The 18,386-nt window shown below is 42.7% G+C and overlaps 1 protein-coding gene and 1 pseudogene across 1 annotated transcript in view; one reads left to right on the top strand and one right to left on the bottom strand.

The window, feature by feature from the left end:
* The window catches only part of LOC102458918 (uncharacterized), an 81,814-nt gene extending 77,736 nt beyond the window's left edge, over nucleotides 1-4,078 (top strand). Inside the window, exon 5 of the mRNA XM_075923118.1 lies at nucleotides 2,695-4,078. Coding sequence (XP_075779233.1) covers nucleotides 2,695-2,939 — 245 coding nt within the window. The 3' untranslated portion in view covers nucleotides 2,940-4,078. The remainder of the gene's footprint in view (nucleotides 1-2,694) is intronic.
* Nucleotides 3,077-18,386, bottom strand: part of LOC102458688 (uncharacterized) — a 25,195-nt pseudogene continuing 9,885 nt past the window's right edge.

Raw genomic sequence — 18,386 nt, 5'->3', positions numbered from 1 at the left:
GAATTATATATCACTAGCAGACTCACCCAACATTTGTCCAGGTCCTTCAGGGTAGGGGTCTGGCAGTGTGGGGGGGGTGCAGGACTCAGGGCCTTGAGGATGTGTGGGGGGGGGGAAGTGAGTGCAGGAGACTGGGGAAGAAGAACAGTGCAAGAGTAAAGGTTGGAAGGTAAGGATGGGCTCAGGGCAGGGGGATCCCATCCAGAATGGGCCTCTTCTCTCTCCCCTCCCCCCCTTCCCCACCTGCCAGGGGCCTTAAGGTTGCTAGGTGTCCGGTATTGAACTAGACAGTTCGGTATTTTTCGCCTCGAGTGTGTCTAGATTACATGGCTCAGTCGACAGAGCCATGTAAAGTAGTTTACTCAACATAGTCAATGAAGCAGGGATTTAAATAATCCCCGCTTCATTAAAATAGAAATGGCCGCCGCACTGTGCCAACAATCAGCTGATACAGCACAGCACGGCAGTCTAGACATGGCGCAGTCGACACGGGAAGCCTTTGTCAACCGCTTCGGTATGCCTCGTGAAACCAGAGCGGCCACTGGCAGCCTGTTAGGGCCAAAAATCCTCAAAAGCATTTCTAAAAGAGGCCACACTTGGTTTTTTTGGTTGGCTGGATTTTTTGTGTTCCTCTTTTTTTTTTTTCTTTCCAGAAACCATCTGGCAACCCTAGAGGCCTCTTCTCCCACCAACCCGGCCACCAGGGGTCTTTTTTCCCCCCAAACTCCCTTTTAGGCCACCAGGAGCCTTTCTGCCCCCACCCGCCATCCCAACCTCCTCCCCTGCCACCAGGGGTCTTTTTTCTACCTCCAGACCCTTCCCCTTGGCTTGCAGAGGCCTTCCCCCAACCCTCTGGTGCTGTGGCCATGGGCCATTTGGGAAAGGGTTTGGGGCAGGGATGCTGCTTGGTGTGCTGGCAGGCAAGATGGTAGAGCCCCAACCCTGCTGGCCACTTCCTTGGTGGTACAGCTGCCCCCAGTGGACACTCTTCAGGATAGCTCTCCCCTGCAGAATTGCTGCTCCAAAGGACACTCTCATATCACATCCCTCCAAATAGCAGCCCCTCTCTTTGCATGTTATGGAAAACAGTCCTCTTCCCAGGACTTCCAATTGTCCTGGCACAACCAAACCCTGACCTTGCTTAAGTTAGGAGAAGAGGAAGCTGCATATCAAGTTTGGTGGTCCTAGTTCTTACCATTTAGGAGGAGTTCTTGAACAAATGGACTTGCAGACAGATAGACAGATAGATTCATTCATTCGGGGAACCTGAAGCCTGGGCATATATACTAATGATTGAGAACCACTAACAGAAATTATTCTTGCTGAATCTGAAAAGAAAAATGGATTTTCCTATTTCATTTCCACCCTATCAAAAAACCCTTCATTTTTTAAAAAACTGTTTATTTTATTTACCAGCTTTGTTATGGTGAAGTACAGGTTGTACCTCAATTGTCCAGCACCCTTGGGACTAAAATAGTCCCAAACCAGGGAATTTGCCGGACCAAAGGAGGTCAATGTAGCAGAGGCTCTGCTTTTCCCCTGGTCACCCAGGGGTTCTGCTTTTCCCCAGGCAGCTCCATGGCCACCAGGGCTCTGCTTTCCCCACAACTTGGGGGAAGAGGGGACTCTACTCCCACAGGCTTCACTGTAGCCCAAGCTCCTCTCTTCCCAAAGTGGCCAGGAACTCCAATGCAGTCCAGAGCTCCACTCTGCTCAGCGTCTCTGCATTCTCCACGCCCCCTCCCCCCAGCACCTTGCTGCCACCTGGGGCTTCACGCTGCACCAAGCAGCTTTGCTGCTGCCCAGTGGGCTCCATCAAGCAGCCCCACTGCACGGGAGCTCCACGCTCCAACCAATGGCTCTGCTGCCACTCAGGGGGCTCTGTGTTCCTCACAGCGGCTCTGTGCTCTGTACCCCAGCATCTTGCTATGGCCCAGGGGTCTCTGTGCTCCTCTCCAGCAGACATGCTGGTGACCTCCCTCGGGTGACAGAGAGCTCCACTCCCTCCCTCCCCCACAGAGACCAGGGGCTCTGTGTTTCTCCTAGTGATTCTGCTGCTCCCAGAGCTCCATCTCGGCCCTCTAATTTGGCAACATTCCTGGCCTCAGCCCAACAGCTTATCCTGTGAGTGCTCACACGGATGCTGCCAGACCAGGGATGTTGCCGGACAAGGGAAGCCAGAAATAGGGAGTTTCAATCTGTTGTATAATTTAAAAGTAAATAACATGGCTTGTGCTCAGGATACTGGCTGCAAAAGAAGTGAAATAGAAGTGCGAGTTGTGAAAAGAGAATGTACCGTGGGTGGATCATCAGCCACAGAATAAAATTATGGACAACTATGTGGGGGGATGGAAAACTTCAAAAAAAAGGAACATTCACAGAGTATCTTTTATTCTGAAGGATTTCTGTGTATCTTAAAAAAAATTATCTACAGGGGTCACTTAACCCATCAGTGAAATGCATCTCTGTAAGGGTAAAACACAACAGTTGTGTAATAGCATGCAGCAACAGTTCAGGAGATGATGGTAAATCAGCTACTGAATACTGTACTTTAAATGCAGAATTAAAACATTGTCAGGCAAGAGGATGGAAAGCAATGACAACCATGTGACTCTGGGATAGTTTGTTCATTCTTTGACAATTTGAGTTATTTTCTCATTCAAGATAATATCACAACTGTACATCTATTTGTAGAAGGCAAGATGACAGAGAGGAGATATGAGTTGATGGTACTGTTACATGATGGAAATATCCCCTTCCTAAAAGATCACAGATGTCAAGACCAGAAGAGAGCACTAAGATCAACTGGAGCAACTTCCTGCACAGCACAGGCCATAGGATTTCCTCCAGTGATTCCTGCACATTTAATTCCTCGTGCTCTTTACTGTATTTTTCCAGCCCATTCTTGGTCACCGGATCAACTAATGTGCATTAAATGAATCACAGGTAACATATTTGAAAAGAATTGCTAGAGTCCTTTTGTATTGTAAACTGTTAGCTAACTGATCACTATCAGCGCTTGCACATGACATTAGCTCCTAACAGTGGGGTTAGGGAAATGAAAAGCTGCTGACCTTTATGTCCATTGTTTGTGTAGGTTGATCATATGACAAAATAAGGCTTGCTGAACAGCAACAATAAGAGCATTTTTTTTGAGTGACTTGACAGGCAAGGGTGATTTGCATGTTCTCCAGTGCAGACGGGGACAACAACTAAAGGATGAAAACACAAAAATTATTGGCAATTTCCCCTAAATGTAAACACAGGTCACAGAGATCACGCTAATTTTTTCTTGCCTTAATTAATCTCCGGAAGTAGCATTAATCATTCTGCTATTGATTCATACTTATTTAACTGTGGCTAAAGGCTGAAGTCACTTCACTTGAAATTCTATACAACAGGATATGATACAGAGGGATGCCATAGGTTCATATAAAGTGTGACTAGGATATTGATTGTTTTTGTTTTGGTATTTGAGATGGAATTTTAATTATATATCATCTTGGTAAAGAGCATGGGCCATGTCTGGGGAAATTGTGGAAAGAAGTTCTGAAGGACTGGGAAAGTTCTATGGCATGACACTTTGCAACATATAATTTTGTTCCTACTTTTTTAACAGTACCCATTGTTTTAATGCAAGGGTGCAAAAAAAATCACAGAATCTGTTACTTGGAAATAATGTAGGAAATGAGAGATTCACTTTCTTTTCTCCTTGGGGAAAAGAAACCCTTTTCTGCATTGAACTTAACATAACATAAAACATAGCACACTGCACACCCCACCACAACGTAACATAATTTTCTGATTTGTTTATTTTTTACTTAGCAGACCACACAACTTTGGAAAAATTCCCACTGACTTCAAGAGAATTCTGTCTCAGTAAATATATTTAGATTGGGCCTGCAGTTATTATACAAAGGCTTTGCTTGATATTATCAAGTGATAGTTCGGAAACGTGAACAAAATTACACTGTTACATGCAGAAATACAAAATAATAAAACATGGTAAGAGAAATGTACACTGCCTAACACAATGAAGCCCCAGTTAGTTGAGGCCTTTAAATACTATTGTAACATACTTGTTAAAATAATCATGTGCATTGTATGATTTTGGTTTCCATTGGAAATAAAATAAACTATTTACCTGAATAAAGCCATCTCTTGTATTAAAGGTAAATTTTCCAATTTGATTATTGTCAATCTCTTGGATGCTTAACAATAAAGTAGACGGAATATATCTGCAAGAAAAAAATCATAATAATTGGAAACACAGAGAATGCATTGAAGAAACCAAACTGAAGGAAAGAAAGGTAATGCTGATGTGTTCTGTGATTTCTGCTTTCTTCCCACATGTAATTCTTCTTTAATGAATGAAAACATTCCTTTAAACAAAATTAAGATTAGGGTATTACTAAATATTTCAGAAACATTTGAGAGAGAAATAGGATTCTGTGAAATCTGTGACCACACAGAGAACCATGAATTCTTCCCCATTTGGCTTTAGGAGTTGGGTTACCAAGTGAAAAATCTACTTGTCCACTTAAATCAAGCATCATTTAAAATATTAGTTCCTAACATTTTGAGAACCAGACTATGACATCAGTCTTAACAGACAGTGCCTGCCACTGCCCAGAATTCAAGTTTGCACATTCTATCCTTGAGATTCAGATGCTTGCAACTATATGTTTGGAGCAGTCCAGTCTCCAGTGTGGATTAGAGAATAAATCACTTCTCACCTCCCAGTTAATTGTATATCATTCAGATGGGGAGGAAAACCTGAAGCTTGGGCACAAATACTAATGACTGAGAGCCACTGATAAAAATATCATTGCTGACTATGGAAAGAAAAATGGATTGTCCTACTATAATTCCATCCCATCAAAAAGTCCTTGATTTAAAAAAAATTTTGTTTTATGTATTAGCTTTGTAATGGTGAGATCAAAACAACTGCAATATTTTCCAGACCTGAAACATGCATGGTTGCATAAAGAAAGAAAGGAAAAGACACAAGAAGTCTCTTCTTCATGCAGGGATTTATCCGGTTGCAATCATAGGCTAAGATTTGAAGTTGTTTCATATAGAATAGGACAAACGTTGGAGAATGATTTCTGTAATCCAACAACTTTACATTCACATTTATGGACTAACCAATAATTGTTTTTTAGGGTCTCATTTCACTATTTGTAGAAGTCTGGGAACCACTCTCTTTCTCCCTTGATCCCAACTCTCAAAATATCCCTCATTTTGAGAGAGCTCATCCATTTTATGTCCAAAATGACTTAGGGTTCCACACAAACGTGGTGCCCCCTTTTATTACTGCACATCTTTACAGTAGAAATACAGAAGACGTTACTTATGGCTAAGGAATCAAATTACACAACATTTCAAGTTTCCTGTGTGAATAATGTGAGTACGCCTTTCACTTATGATGGGGCTTATTAGACTGATGAATATGCTTGGTTATGATCTGTCTGGAAAGGTATTTAATGACACTATGTCTTGTGAAATAGGACAAAGGTCTAGTTTACCTGTTCACACTACTGTCATCTTCCAGGAGAGCTATAATGAATATTGGTGGGGATTGGTCTGCTTTCTCCTTGTGAGATGCAAATTCAAAGTGCACTGGCCTCAAGTATAAATGGAACTCATCAAAACCCATCTGCCTTGTACATCCTGAAACAAAAAATAGGACTATTAGATACAGTTGTTTCATTTTTTTTAAATGCTTTGTACTTCCGTAAATAATACAGACCTAGAAATCCACTATCTTTTGTATACATGTTTAGTATGTATGAAGAAGCTTAGAAGTCCCATTCTAAATCAGAGCAAGGCATCCAGCAGTACTAGGCCAAGGAGGCCCTGCTCTATATAATGGATCAGTTTAAAAAGGGCACTATCAGCCTAGTGAGATGGGGGAAGGAGTTACAGGCTATACCAGGAGCTCTAGGCAGAGTGAATACAGCCTTAGAAATGTCATTCTATGGACAGTGATCCATACTCCCCACCTCCACCCCTTGGGGACAAAAGCCCACTAGAGGCCCTGAAGAAAAGGATGTTGTCCCCCAGCAAATGAAGCAGATACTAGAATGACTGAGACCATGATCCAGAAAAAAGGAGCCACGGCCCGATAGGAAGTGAGCAGGGCGGGGGTTAACTTGGGATGGACCAATGAATGGTCAGAACACTGCAACACGACTTAGTGCCTTGGGACACAATGGAGACTGCTGTATACAACCCAACAGGGCTCCCTCCAGGACAGGCAGTCTGAAAAGAACCATGAAGCCGCTGCTTCAGCATTAGGGCAGCAGGTATCCTACTGACTTGCTACAGTATGATACTTCTCTGTAAATTGTAATGCTACTTGCAGCTGGCATGGCACCAATTACACCAGAACAAATACTGCTCATTGTGCCACTAATATTCATTATTTGATTAGCCCTGACCATCTGATTGTCACTTACAATACACAAAATAAAGGACAAAAAGTGCAATGTTTTAAGCAATGTTTGAGAGAAAGTTTGTGAGAGATTCAAAGAGGAGTGTAAAACAGTCAGCCTGACATACAAAGAAGAGAATTTTGTCAGCCATGTTTTGAATGAACTGGAGGATAGTGCTTCAGAAGAGGTATGGGCAATGGAGGAAATTATAGTAGTTAAGACAGGAGATTATCAGACCCTGAACAAGCATTTTTACCATTCAAACAGAAAATGTGTGGAAGTTGTGTTGCAGAAATCCTTAGTTCAGCCCAATTAAACACATTATAACAATATAGTAGGAGACAAGGAAAAAGATGATCCCATATGACCATCAGAAGGTTGGATGTTTGGATACAGGGTGGCAGAGAAATAAGATAACTACACTTCCTTTTGTCATAACAGTAGGTCTCTGAGGAAGACAAGTGTTATGCCTATTTTATAAATAGCTAAGCCAAGTCACAGATGAGCTAATTAGGCTATGTTATACATTACAGACCCTACAGTGGCATAGCTAGTCTAGCATAGACATAGCCTTAGTGAATAAGTGGCAAAGCCACATATAGGGCCCAGATGTCCTAACTCTCCCTGTCTCTGTGGGATTAGAAAAAAAATGAAATAAAAGAAGAAAGAAAAGGACAGGCAGAAAGGGTGTCACATCTGGGAACATTAAAAAGCACCAAACACATCAATCAACACTATGTAGGAAGTGTAGAATAAAAGAATTCAGGTAAAAAAAAAGGGCTTGGCACATTTATGCTTTGACAAGGTCCCTCACCAAAGGCTCTTGTGTAAATTACATTCCCATGGGATAAGAGGGAAGGTCCTTTCATGGATTGAGAACTGGTTAAGAGACAGAAAACAAACGGTAGGAATAAATGGTAAATTTTCAGAATGGAGAAGGGTAACTAGTAGTGTCCCCCAAGGGTCAGTCCTGGGACCAATTCTGTTCAACTTATTCATAAATGATCTGGAGAAAGGGGTAAGCAGTGAGGTGGTAAAGTTTGCGGATGATACCAAACTGTTTAGGATAGTCAAGACAGAAGCAGACTGTGAGGGACTCCAAAAAGATCTCACCAAACTGAGTGATTGGGCAACAAAATGGCAAATGAAATTTAATGTGGATAAGTGTAAAGTAATGCACATCAGGAAAAATAACCCCAACTATACATACAGTATGATGGGGGCTAATTTGGCTATGACTAATCAGGAAAGAGATCTTGGAGTTATCGTGGATAGTTCTCTGAAAACTTCCACACAGTGTGCAGCGGCGGTCAAAAAGGCAAATAGGATGCTAGGAATTATTAAGAAAGGGATAGAAAATAAGACACGGAATATCTTACTTCCCCTGTATAAAACTATGGTATGCCGACACCTTGAATACTGTGTACAGACGTGGTCTCCTCATCTCAAAAAGATATTTTGGCCTTGCAAAGGGTTCAGAAAAGAGCAACTAAAATGATCAGGGGTTTGGAACGGGTCCCAAATGAAGAGAGGTTAAAACGACTGGGACTTTTCAGTTTAGAAAAGAGGATACTGAGGGGGGATAAGATAGATATATATATATATATGGTGTAGAGAGGGCGAATAAAGTTATGTATTAGTTCCCATAATAGAAGAATTAGAGGACACCAAATGAAGTTAATGGGTAGCAGGTTTAAAACCAATAAAAGAAAGTTCTCCACACAGAGTATAGTCAACCTGTGGAACTCCTTGCCAGAGGAGGCTGTGAAGGCTAGGACTATAACAGAGTTTAAAGAGAAGCTAGATAGTTTCATGGAGGTTAGGTCTATAAAAGGCTATTAGCCAAGGAATAGAAATGGTGTCCCTGGCCTCTGTTTGTCAGAGGCTGGAGAAGGATGGCAGGAGACAAATCACTTGATCATTGTCTTCGGTCCACCCTCTCTGGGGCACCTGGTGCTGGCCACTGTCGGTAGACAGGCTACTGGACTAGATGGACCTTTGGTCTGACCCAGTACGGCCGTTGTTATGCTACAGATTCAGCTTGCAGAATGAGTTGCTCCTTAGTTCACCCTGTAGCCAAGTGAGCAATTCATAAATACACAAAAATGTATTTGCTTGTATATGTGTGTGTTACAAAGGAAAACAGTGGCAAAGAAAAAATATACCAAGAGAACAAAAAAGGGAGCGGGAGGCAGAAATTGAGACGGCAAAGATTAATATGGCAATAAAGGAAACAGAAGAACAAAACTGAGATTGAATCTAACCTGCCTCCACATTCCCTACAACTACATGCCTTATAATCACATTGTCTCGACACACATACCATATACGGACCTTACTAAGGAACAAAGCAAAAAGACAAGACAAATGAGCTAGGTGGAATAGTGCAGACATTATATGTATTTTCAGATATAAATCAGTTTTCAACATGAAAGGAGCAGACAAGTAACAGTGATGGTGCTGGCAATTCTGAAAAGTTTCATTACAGCCCCGGTACACACTAGAGAATCAACTAATTTAGTTTCAATCACTTCATTTTACTCTGTAAAGCTGAATAAAAAGTTTATTTGCCTTTTTAAATTTTCAATCCAAAATTCAAATCCCAGTGTCTTTCATGGAAGGTGGCTTAATGAACTGTGATACTCCTGTTACAACAAGGTACAAAATTAGCCCCTAAAATGTCACATTCAATAAACTACTTCTGTTTATACTGCTGCTCAGTTTATTACACAGCATAATTTATCTGAAACAAATTATATTTTAAAATCGATTTATGTATGCATCTTGAGGAAGCCCTTATTTTCCCTGCAGAGCTTTTTACAAAGCTTCCTTCTATTCCTACATTAATGACAATTCACTGCTGGGATTTTACGGATTTATATAATTGCCGTTTCAAAGACTGCTTATTTTTTGCAGATATTTTTAACAGAGAAAATTCCAGATTTCAGATTAGGGTTCTTTGGAAAATTTTACGTCAAAAAATGTTGACAGAAAATGTGTTTAATGGGGAAAAAATCCACATATTTTGTGCAAAGCACCTGCTTTACAAACTGTTTTTTTAATTTTTTGTTTTGTGAAGAAATGTCAACATTTTTCACATTGGAATAAACCCAGACTTTTCCAGATCTATTTCAGACCTGTGTGGTTCAAACAGCACTATATTTGCCTGCTGATTGTTGAAGTAAATGAATAAAGTATAAGACACCAGGCTTCTTAACCTATCTTTGGCATGTCATTTTATTTTTTAAAAAGGTAAATGGTCTTAAAACCGTTATCACAGAAAAAGCTGTATCTATCGCCACTTGGACTTGGTTAATGATTAATTTATTTCCCCCTGGTTACCCTACTCCAGTAAGATAGAAAGACCTCCATTTTCATTAGATGAAGGACCCTAACCCCCCCTCCTACTTTTCATGTGTTTTTTATCAGCTTTAAGTTATACCTCAGTTTATTAAAAACATGAACATTTGTAAATGCAGCATATACAACTCTTCCATATACCGGTTGGAGAACAAGAGGTGCTATCACATGTGATCTGTGCTAACCTAGCCAACTGTGCACTCTCCATGGCTGTCTCGATCAGTCGATGGCAGAGCGTGATGAGTTCCAGGAGCCTCGAGAAGGTCTCCAGAATAAAGGCTTGTTTTTCTCTGCCTTGCTTCTTTTCTTCATTTTTTCCTGACTCTAGTGCTAACATAGCAATATCCCGTATAAGGAGTGGGTCTTCCATCAGCGTGCTTGCAAATAACTGCAAGGAAAAAAAGAAAAGGGAGATCATTATTAACCACATTTGTTATAGGAATGCCTAAGGGACAACACCAAGAATGGTGCTTCATTGCATAGGCACTACATAAAAGCAGAACAGATGGTCCCTGTCTTGAAGTGCTTATAAAATAGATACAACAGCTACTTGGTGGGAGAAGGGATATAACACATATAGAGTGGCAAACTGGATGGTGGCACACAGGATATTAATACCATGATTTTTTTGTTGATTTCATATGTGGAGGGAAGTAGATTTACACGGGAGGGAATAACCTAAATGGGAAGAGAAGAGAAAGGCAAAGAAGGTAAGAGAGTTAGGTTAGAAGGAAGTCGAGGTGAAGAGTCTATGGGAGAGGAGCGCTAGCAGGGTTAGACCAAACAGCCATTTAGCATAGAGCAGAGAAATCCAGTTAAAGCAGTAGGAAGTTCTCTAAGGGTACATCTACACAGCAACATTATTTCAAGATTATTAGCTACACAGCTAGTGTTATTTCGAAATAACTTAAACCATGTCTACCCAGCAGGCAGTTATTTCAAAATAATGTTGAAATACTGTCAAGCTGGAGGTCTTCTTACTCCGACTCCTGTAACCCGCACTGTATGAAAAGTAAGGGAAGTCGGAGGAAGTGTGCTCTATTTCGAAATAAGTGCTGTGTAGACATTCCCAATTTTGAAACAAGCTACGCTATTGACGTAGCTCAATTTGCATAGTTTATTTCAAGTTAAGCCCTGCTGTGTAAATGCACCTCGAATGTCCCAGCTTTGGGTGTTCTCCCCCTATAGTTGTAGTCTGTCTGACTCCTTTGTGCAGTTGTCTCCAAAGACCAAGCAGAGCAGAGGTGGGCAAACTCTGGCCTGCAGGCCATGTCGAGCCTGGCAGATCTTTTGTGTTCAGCCCTCGAGCTTCCGCTGGAGAGTGGATTCATGTGGTTGCCCTGCTCTGGCACTCTAGCTGACAACGGGGAAGTTGGGGGGGTCAGGGCCTGCCCTGCTTCCCCCACCCAGCGCTCCCCAGCTTTGCCATCTTTTGGCACGTGCAGAACCTCACTGCACTGTTTTTGGGGTTGGAACCCCACCTTACATGGCAGCCCTCCCCCTCACAGAATTGTACCCAATCCCCTTCCAGTCTCCTATGACCTCACCCTCAAGAACCTAGAAACCTTCCGGGGCCACACCTGTCTCAGCTAAAGTGCTTCTGCCTGTGGCAGTGCCTGGTACCGCTACCTTGAAGTTACTACTGGCAGGGACCTTAGCAGACTCTCCCAACCCCCTGTTCCAGTATCCTTTTCTCCCAGTCCCCACCCACCCCCAGATCCTTGTCCAGCCAGTCTCTATTCTTCCTCCTCCCCCTGTTCCAGGCTTCCTCTCATGCAGATGTTCCATCTCAGTTTCCCGCTCTTCTCCCTGTAATACTCCATTTCCAGTTTCCACATGTATTCACGGACTCCTTCTCCCAATCTATTTTCCCTACTACACCACGTGAGGCTCATCTCCCATGCATTCAAATCAGGCAGCTTCCTCCTCCATGCTGCCTGAGCCAAGCAGGGTGGGATCATTGGCTCTCCTGTGCTCTCAATCTCCTTGCTCTCCCTTCAGGTGCCTGGGCCCCGTCCTCCCTTCACAACCAGAGTCATATAAAGTGAAGACAGAAACTGCTAAAATTATTATTAAAAGAAACCTTTAATGAGCATGTGTGAGCTATAATATTTCACAGCAATGACTAATAGGCCTGACGCAAAGGCTGCTCCTCTGTCAAATTTCAAATCTCTGAGCAAATCAAAATATTTCCATCTAGTCCAGAGGTAGACAATAACCAGCCCCAGGGCCGGCTGTGGTTCGCTAGGGTTAGCCCTTGGGAGCTGCAGGAGGCAGTGCCCCATCTGCGTTTCTTCCTGCAGCTCCAACTGGCTGGGAATGGTGATCTGTAGCCAACGGAAGCTTCAAGCTGCCATATTTGCAGAGGCACAGGTAAATTAAAGTGTCTAACCCTGGAAAACTATCTCCATCTTATTGCCCACCACTGCTCTAGTCTGGTTTTTGAAAATTAGTCTAAAATTTTCCCAAAAATTCAGTCTGAAATTATTAAAGTTTGGTGAAGTTATGGGCAACTAAAAATAGGGACTTATAAATGGGAAGTGTTTGGGCAATCTAAATAGGAAGCAGTGTTACCAGTTCCACTTATAGCAATATTTATACATACGTCTAACCTTTTATTACTAATAACTATTCAATTATATGCAAACAAAGAGAGTATAGGCCCCAATTCTAATCTCAGAACAGTTTTATATTTGCGTAATTGTTTTCACCTGATTATACAGTGCGGCTACGTCTACACTGGCATGATTTTCCGGAAATGCTTTTAACGGAAAAGTTTTCCGTTAAAAGCATTTTCGGAAAAGCGCATCTAGATTGGCAGGACGCTTTTCCGGAAAAGCACTTTTTCTGGAAAAGCGTCCGTGGCCAATCTAGACGCGCTTTTCCGCAAAAAAGCCCCGATCGTCATTTTCGCGATTGGGGCTTTTTTGCGGAAAACACTACTGTGCTGTCTACACTGGCCCTTTTCCGGAACAGTTTTCTGGAAAAAGACTTTTGCCCGAACGGGAGCAGCATAGTTTTTCCGGAAAAGCACTGATGATTTTACATTAGATCGTCAGTGCTTTTCCGGAAATTCAAGTGGCCAGTGTAGATAGCTGGCAAGTTTTTCCAGAAAAGCGGCTGATTTTCCGGAATAACTTGCCAGTGTAGACACAGCCTACTTGATTTATTGTGCTTCATTAGTGTGAGATCAGAATAAGCCACTTTTCTTATCACTGTGCCTGGAAGTTGGGATCTCTTGCATACAGAAAGAGACAAAATGGACTTTAACCAATGTATAAATGCCAGTCAAATAATTAAATACTAAAAAAATTATAAAACTGAAACCTTAACCACTAAACAAAGAACAAATATTATAGCAACGACAAGCTCTTTCCATCTTTACAATGCTTACTCAAGTGGATTTACAAGTTACCACAATTCTCACTTACATAGAAAGTACAAATTGAACCTACATCTTTTTGAATTTGAGAGCTGTATGAAGAGTCAGGCTTTTCCATGGTCAGCCATTCATCCACTGCTAGCTGAAGTACTTGTTTTTCTATACTAGTTGCTTCACTGGGTGTTTTTGGTCTACAGAAGCTATAGAACTCCTGGAAGACGTACTCCAGAGCTTTCGGGATTAAAGATGCCAGGCCAAGGGAAGGGTGAAACTCCAGCAAGTAAATGTTCTTCAAACTAGGGCTTTAAAAAGAAGTGAAATTCACTAAACTGGTGAATTTATTGAAGAACATGATCACCATCAAAAGAAAAATCTTATGTTTTATAAGCAATTGGCAGGACAATCTTTTGTACTGGTCCACTGGATGCTGCTTAATAGCAATCTTTCTATTAATAATTTCCAATTAATGGCAAGATTATGCAGGGAACCCATCCTGTCCCATTGACTTCAATGATAACAGATTTAGATATCAGCCACAACCTGCCACTTATTGAGAAATCGCATGATTCAGGACAGTTTCTGGGGCTGCAGCCAAGGAAGTAAGTGCTGGGACATGACTTCTCTGGCTGTAGACCCACAAACCTGCCTGTGCCTAGGGACTGCAGAGGATATAAGGAGCTGGACTGCCTGCAACCCTGCCCAGTAAGGGAGCCCCTGCTGGAGTCCTGATGCTGTAGGGTGGGTAGGGAGGCTGTGGGTACAGTAGCAGCCAGGAGTGGCACTGCAGCTCAGATGCTAGGGCTTTCCAAAGGGAGCGGGGTGCTGAGAGCCAACAGGGCTGTATGGTACCTCTCCTTCTGCTGCCCTGCCAACAGCTTCCCCCTCGCCCCCCCCAAGGAAAGTCTCAGCATCGAGGCTTTAGCACCACCCCTCCTCCCCATTGCTACACTAGCCACAGGCAGGTTTGTGGAACTGCAACCAGGGAAGACATCCCAGTCTTTTCTTCCTTGGCTGCAGCCTCAGGCTACGTATACACGGCAGCCTTTTGTCGGCAGAGACAATGCAAATGAAGCGCTCTTTAGCATTTGTCGTGCTGTCATTTGCATAGCCTCTGCCAATGCTTTTTTCGGAAGAGGTTTTTGCACAAAAACAAGCAGTGTAGACGGGGTCATTTCACGCAAAAATCCCCTTTTGTGCAAGATCCCTTATGCCTCAAAAAAGGAGGCTGTAGGGCAGACATTTACTTATAGTTTGAATACTTTGAAATCATTGTTGTATTTTCCCCAATTAATACTGTGTTCCTTCTCCCTTAGGAAGGTTCCTTCATTACACACAGATTTAGTGGTTACGAGCAGGAAGAGTGTCTGCAACAGGCACCTTGGGTTGTGATTAGTTTTCCCAGGTTTCTGGGTGTGTGCTCGAACCAGTTCTCTTTTATAATGTTAAGATGAACACCTAATTATTGAAACCAGCCCTTGATGACACCATCACCCTCTAGTGAAAGATAATATATTGGGACAAAAACAACAAATAATGACCTTGAAAGTGGACTTTTGACATTAGTAATAGCATGCCCCTTTTAACAGGGAATATTAATTTCCCAATACAATGCAAAGTGAATGAATTAAATCCACTATCAGAAAAAAAATACTTTTCTTGCATAGTGTCTCACTGGCAAACCACAAAGTATATGAAATAGTAAAACTGCTGCCACATTAATCTTCATTATATAGCCCTTCCTCAGACATTTACAATTTGGTATCTAGCACCTTAGACAGCAAGATTCATTATCTGAAGACAAAAATCAATTACAATCACTAGAACATAAAACTTACTTCCAACAAGACTGGCTTTATTAAATTACTCACCAATTGTTGTTCAGAGAGATAAGTTGCTTAGCAATTATGTTATGGGGAAGTCCAAATTCACTGGTACTGCCTTTCTTATTTTTTCCCCAAATCTTTTGGACATATTCCTCTTGGGCATCTATCTAGAAATCAGTAATCAAAGCACGATAGAAGTGACATTAAAAACAAAGCTCAAAACATATCTATCAATGTTTGAGGCAAAACACAAATTCTCTTTACTGAAATATTGTATTTAGTTGTCAATTGAGTTATATTAGGGCTGAGTGTGGGCCCTAAATGATGATGGCTCATACATTTTTTTATTAACATTGATACTAACTATAGCAAGCTCTTACATAGGGCCTTTTGTTTGGGGATCACAAAGCACTTTACAAACGTTCATTAATTAAGTTTCCAAACTGCCACTTTACAGACTTGGAAGCTGAGGCACAGAGGAATGAAGTGACTTGTGCAAAGCTATGTGGAAAGTATGTGACAGAACTCAGAAAAGATCCCAGAGCTCATTTGTACTTTAATCTCTTGGCAAGTCTTTGACACTCTTCACAATTATCTGCCAAATACTGAAGAGCATTTAAAAACAAAAGTCAGTCAGTCAGTCTGTCTCTCTCTACATATAAATAAACTTTTTCATGGGATGACAGCGTGAAGTCATACGTCCCTCTGCGTCATCATGACCCTAACTCCCACCGGAAGCGGCCTCTCACCACGCTAGCAACTCTGCTGCAGGCTTCCCTACTGACCAGCCTCTTCACCTGCAGCCCTACTGGCTGCAGCCCCTCCAGACCATATGCAGGTAGAGGTAGGGTGTGTGTGTGTATGTGTGTGTGTGTGTGTGTGCGCGCGCGTGCGTGCGCGCATCCCCACACATTGCCGTCCAAGTAAGTGTGAGGCTAGGGTGGCGCATTGCCCCAGCCTCCCTCCCTTGTACTCAGGCTGGGGAGTGGAAGCCAAAAGCCACGCAGCCTCTCCTCTCTTCTCCCGCCTGGTACTCCAAGGGGGTAGTGAAAGCCATGAAATGTGTGGCCCCAGGAGTCATGCAGCCTCTCCTCTGCCCCACCCCGGTGCTCTGGAAGGGGTGGAACCTGGGAGCCATGTGGTCTTTCCCCCTCCCTCCTCTAGGCGACGCGGGAATCATGAGGCCTCCCCCACTCTGGTGTTTCTTCCCCCTTCCCAGCCCCCTTCACACACACCCTACATCGGGGGGAGAGCTGAGGCTGGTGTGCTCTGGCCTGGCCCTGCCTGGCAGGGGGGCGTCCAGAGCGACCTCGGCCCTGGGTCCTCCCCGGCGGCTGGGGGGAGTGAGAAATTGCCGGGGTGGGCTTGCCAGGAGAAGAAGGGGTGAGAAAGAGCTGGGGGGGAGGAGGAATGAGAAAGGGCCAGGGGCTGTGTCAGGCTGGAGGGGAGAAAGAGCTGGGGTGGGCCGAGGGGGGGAGAAAGAGCTGGGGAGGGTGAGGAGAGGCAGACCGTTGGGGGATGAAGGGTGAGAGGGAGCTGGGGAAGGAGGGATTAGAAAGAGCCGTGGCCAGGCCCTCTCCGGTTGCCAGGGGGAAGAGCTGGGGCGGCCTCAGCCCCCAGCCCTGCCTGGGTGAGAGAGGGTTGGTGAGCATAGCAACCGGGGGGGCACAGCTCCCTAGTGGTTTTTGTTTAATTTTTCTTCAGTGGTGGAAAGACGCAACTCTGGGCACTCACACACGAGTTTTCACTTTCCCACTTAACTGTGAACTTGAGCGTGACCATAGAATTTAATTTAATTTTTACATTTCCACATTTGCTCAGTTTTTCTTCTTTTCATCTCCAGTTTCAATGGATGAAGTCTTTAAAGAGTATAAGTTAAATAGAGCTCTGCAATCTTTCTAATATTCACTTTGTGAATTAAATGCAAGCCTCAGCTTTCTGCTGTTGACTTGCAGCTATTTAATTTATGGAACACCCATCCAATTTTGTTGTTAGACTACTGCTGAGAAGTTAAAACCCAACTTAAATGGAAGCAGTGCAAACCTATACACCATACAATGGAGTTCTACGTGAATCGGTTATCAGTTCAAGGATCAGTTTCCCCCATCTATTCTCTCATAGAATATATTGTGAACAAACTCTACCTACATGTTGGTTGACTATATCTCTCACCAGCTGCAGCTGAAGCTTTAGGCAGATGCATTCCTCATTGTAAGTATTCACAAAATACTTGAGGCTGAGATCAAATCATGGCTGTTTGTACATGATGTCAGTTATTGCTTAGACCAAAGCAAATCTTTCCTCTGTATCCAGGACATGCTGATAAGCCTCAAAGTAGCAGTCTAGAAGCTGCAGGGATATTCAAAAGTGAAGTCCACACAACACAGTCATGTTTTCCTTTTTACTTGCTGAATACTCATTTTTTGCTGGCAATGGAGAGATTTTAAGTACAACACAGGGGCAAGCCAGATCAGTCCAGAAATCTATCGAGTTTGGTTTCCCATTTCTGACAAAAGCCAACACCAGATGCTTCAGTTCATGCTATTTCTACAACAATGTGCCAACAGAAGAAGTTTTTTCCAGTTTCCAGGCAATTTATGGCTAGTTTACGACTTGAGGCATGACCATTTTATCTATATGAAATTAAACTCCTCTTAAGAGCTCCAGAATCTTTAACGTACTTTTCATGACACCCCTGTGAGATATCAATAGGACATGACACTCCTGTGTGTATCAATAGGAAACTCAAGTAGAGAGGTTACAACAACTTGCTCAAGGTCACACAGGAAATCTGTGGCAGACCATGGAATTGCACCTATGTCTTGCAAGTGCAAGGTTAGGGTCTTAATCAGTAGACTATCTTAATTCCTTGATATGGGTCAACTAGTATTATGCCCCTGCTAGGCTCCATGCCTGTGCCAGTTTCAGACACCATATATTCTTATGTGGCAAGGACTGTCACTCATACTTTGAATGTTTTGAAAACTCCCTGTATCAACTAATTTAAGAAGTGCAAATATAATTAAGGGGTAGTATGATTAACAGAGACTTGCTGAGATAAACAATTGGATATCGCTATACCTACCCTTTCTAGCACAACCCCAAATGGAGAGGGGGTGTATTATATAAAAATAATCCATTTTTAGTGAAAGGAAGTTTTTATTTACTAAACTCTCCTTACGTGGCATTCAGAAGCTCCCCTAAGCCCTCTCTGCTGTTGTGATGTGACACATGCAACACATGAACATTCATTTAGCAACACTGAAAATCATTTCTATTGCATATGTTAATATAACTAACAGTAGTAGGTTGTGCCAACTACATGAATCTTCCATATTGGAAGATTAATAAAAAATGAAATCATGAACTGGAGATTAACTGATC

This window comes from Pelodiscus sinensis, chromosome 3 (genome assembly GCF_049634645.1).
Source record: "Pelodiscus sinensis isolate JC-2024 chromosome 3, ASM4963464v1, whole genome shotgun sequence".
Taxonomy (NCBI): domain Eukaryota; kingdom Metazoa; phylum Chordata; order Testudines; family Trionychidae; genus Pelodiscus; species Pelodiscus sinensis.
The sequence above is the reverse complement of the archived record's forward strand: the minus strand, read 5'-3'. Positions and strand labels throughout refer to the sequence as shown.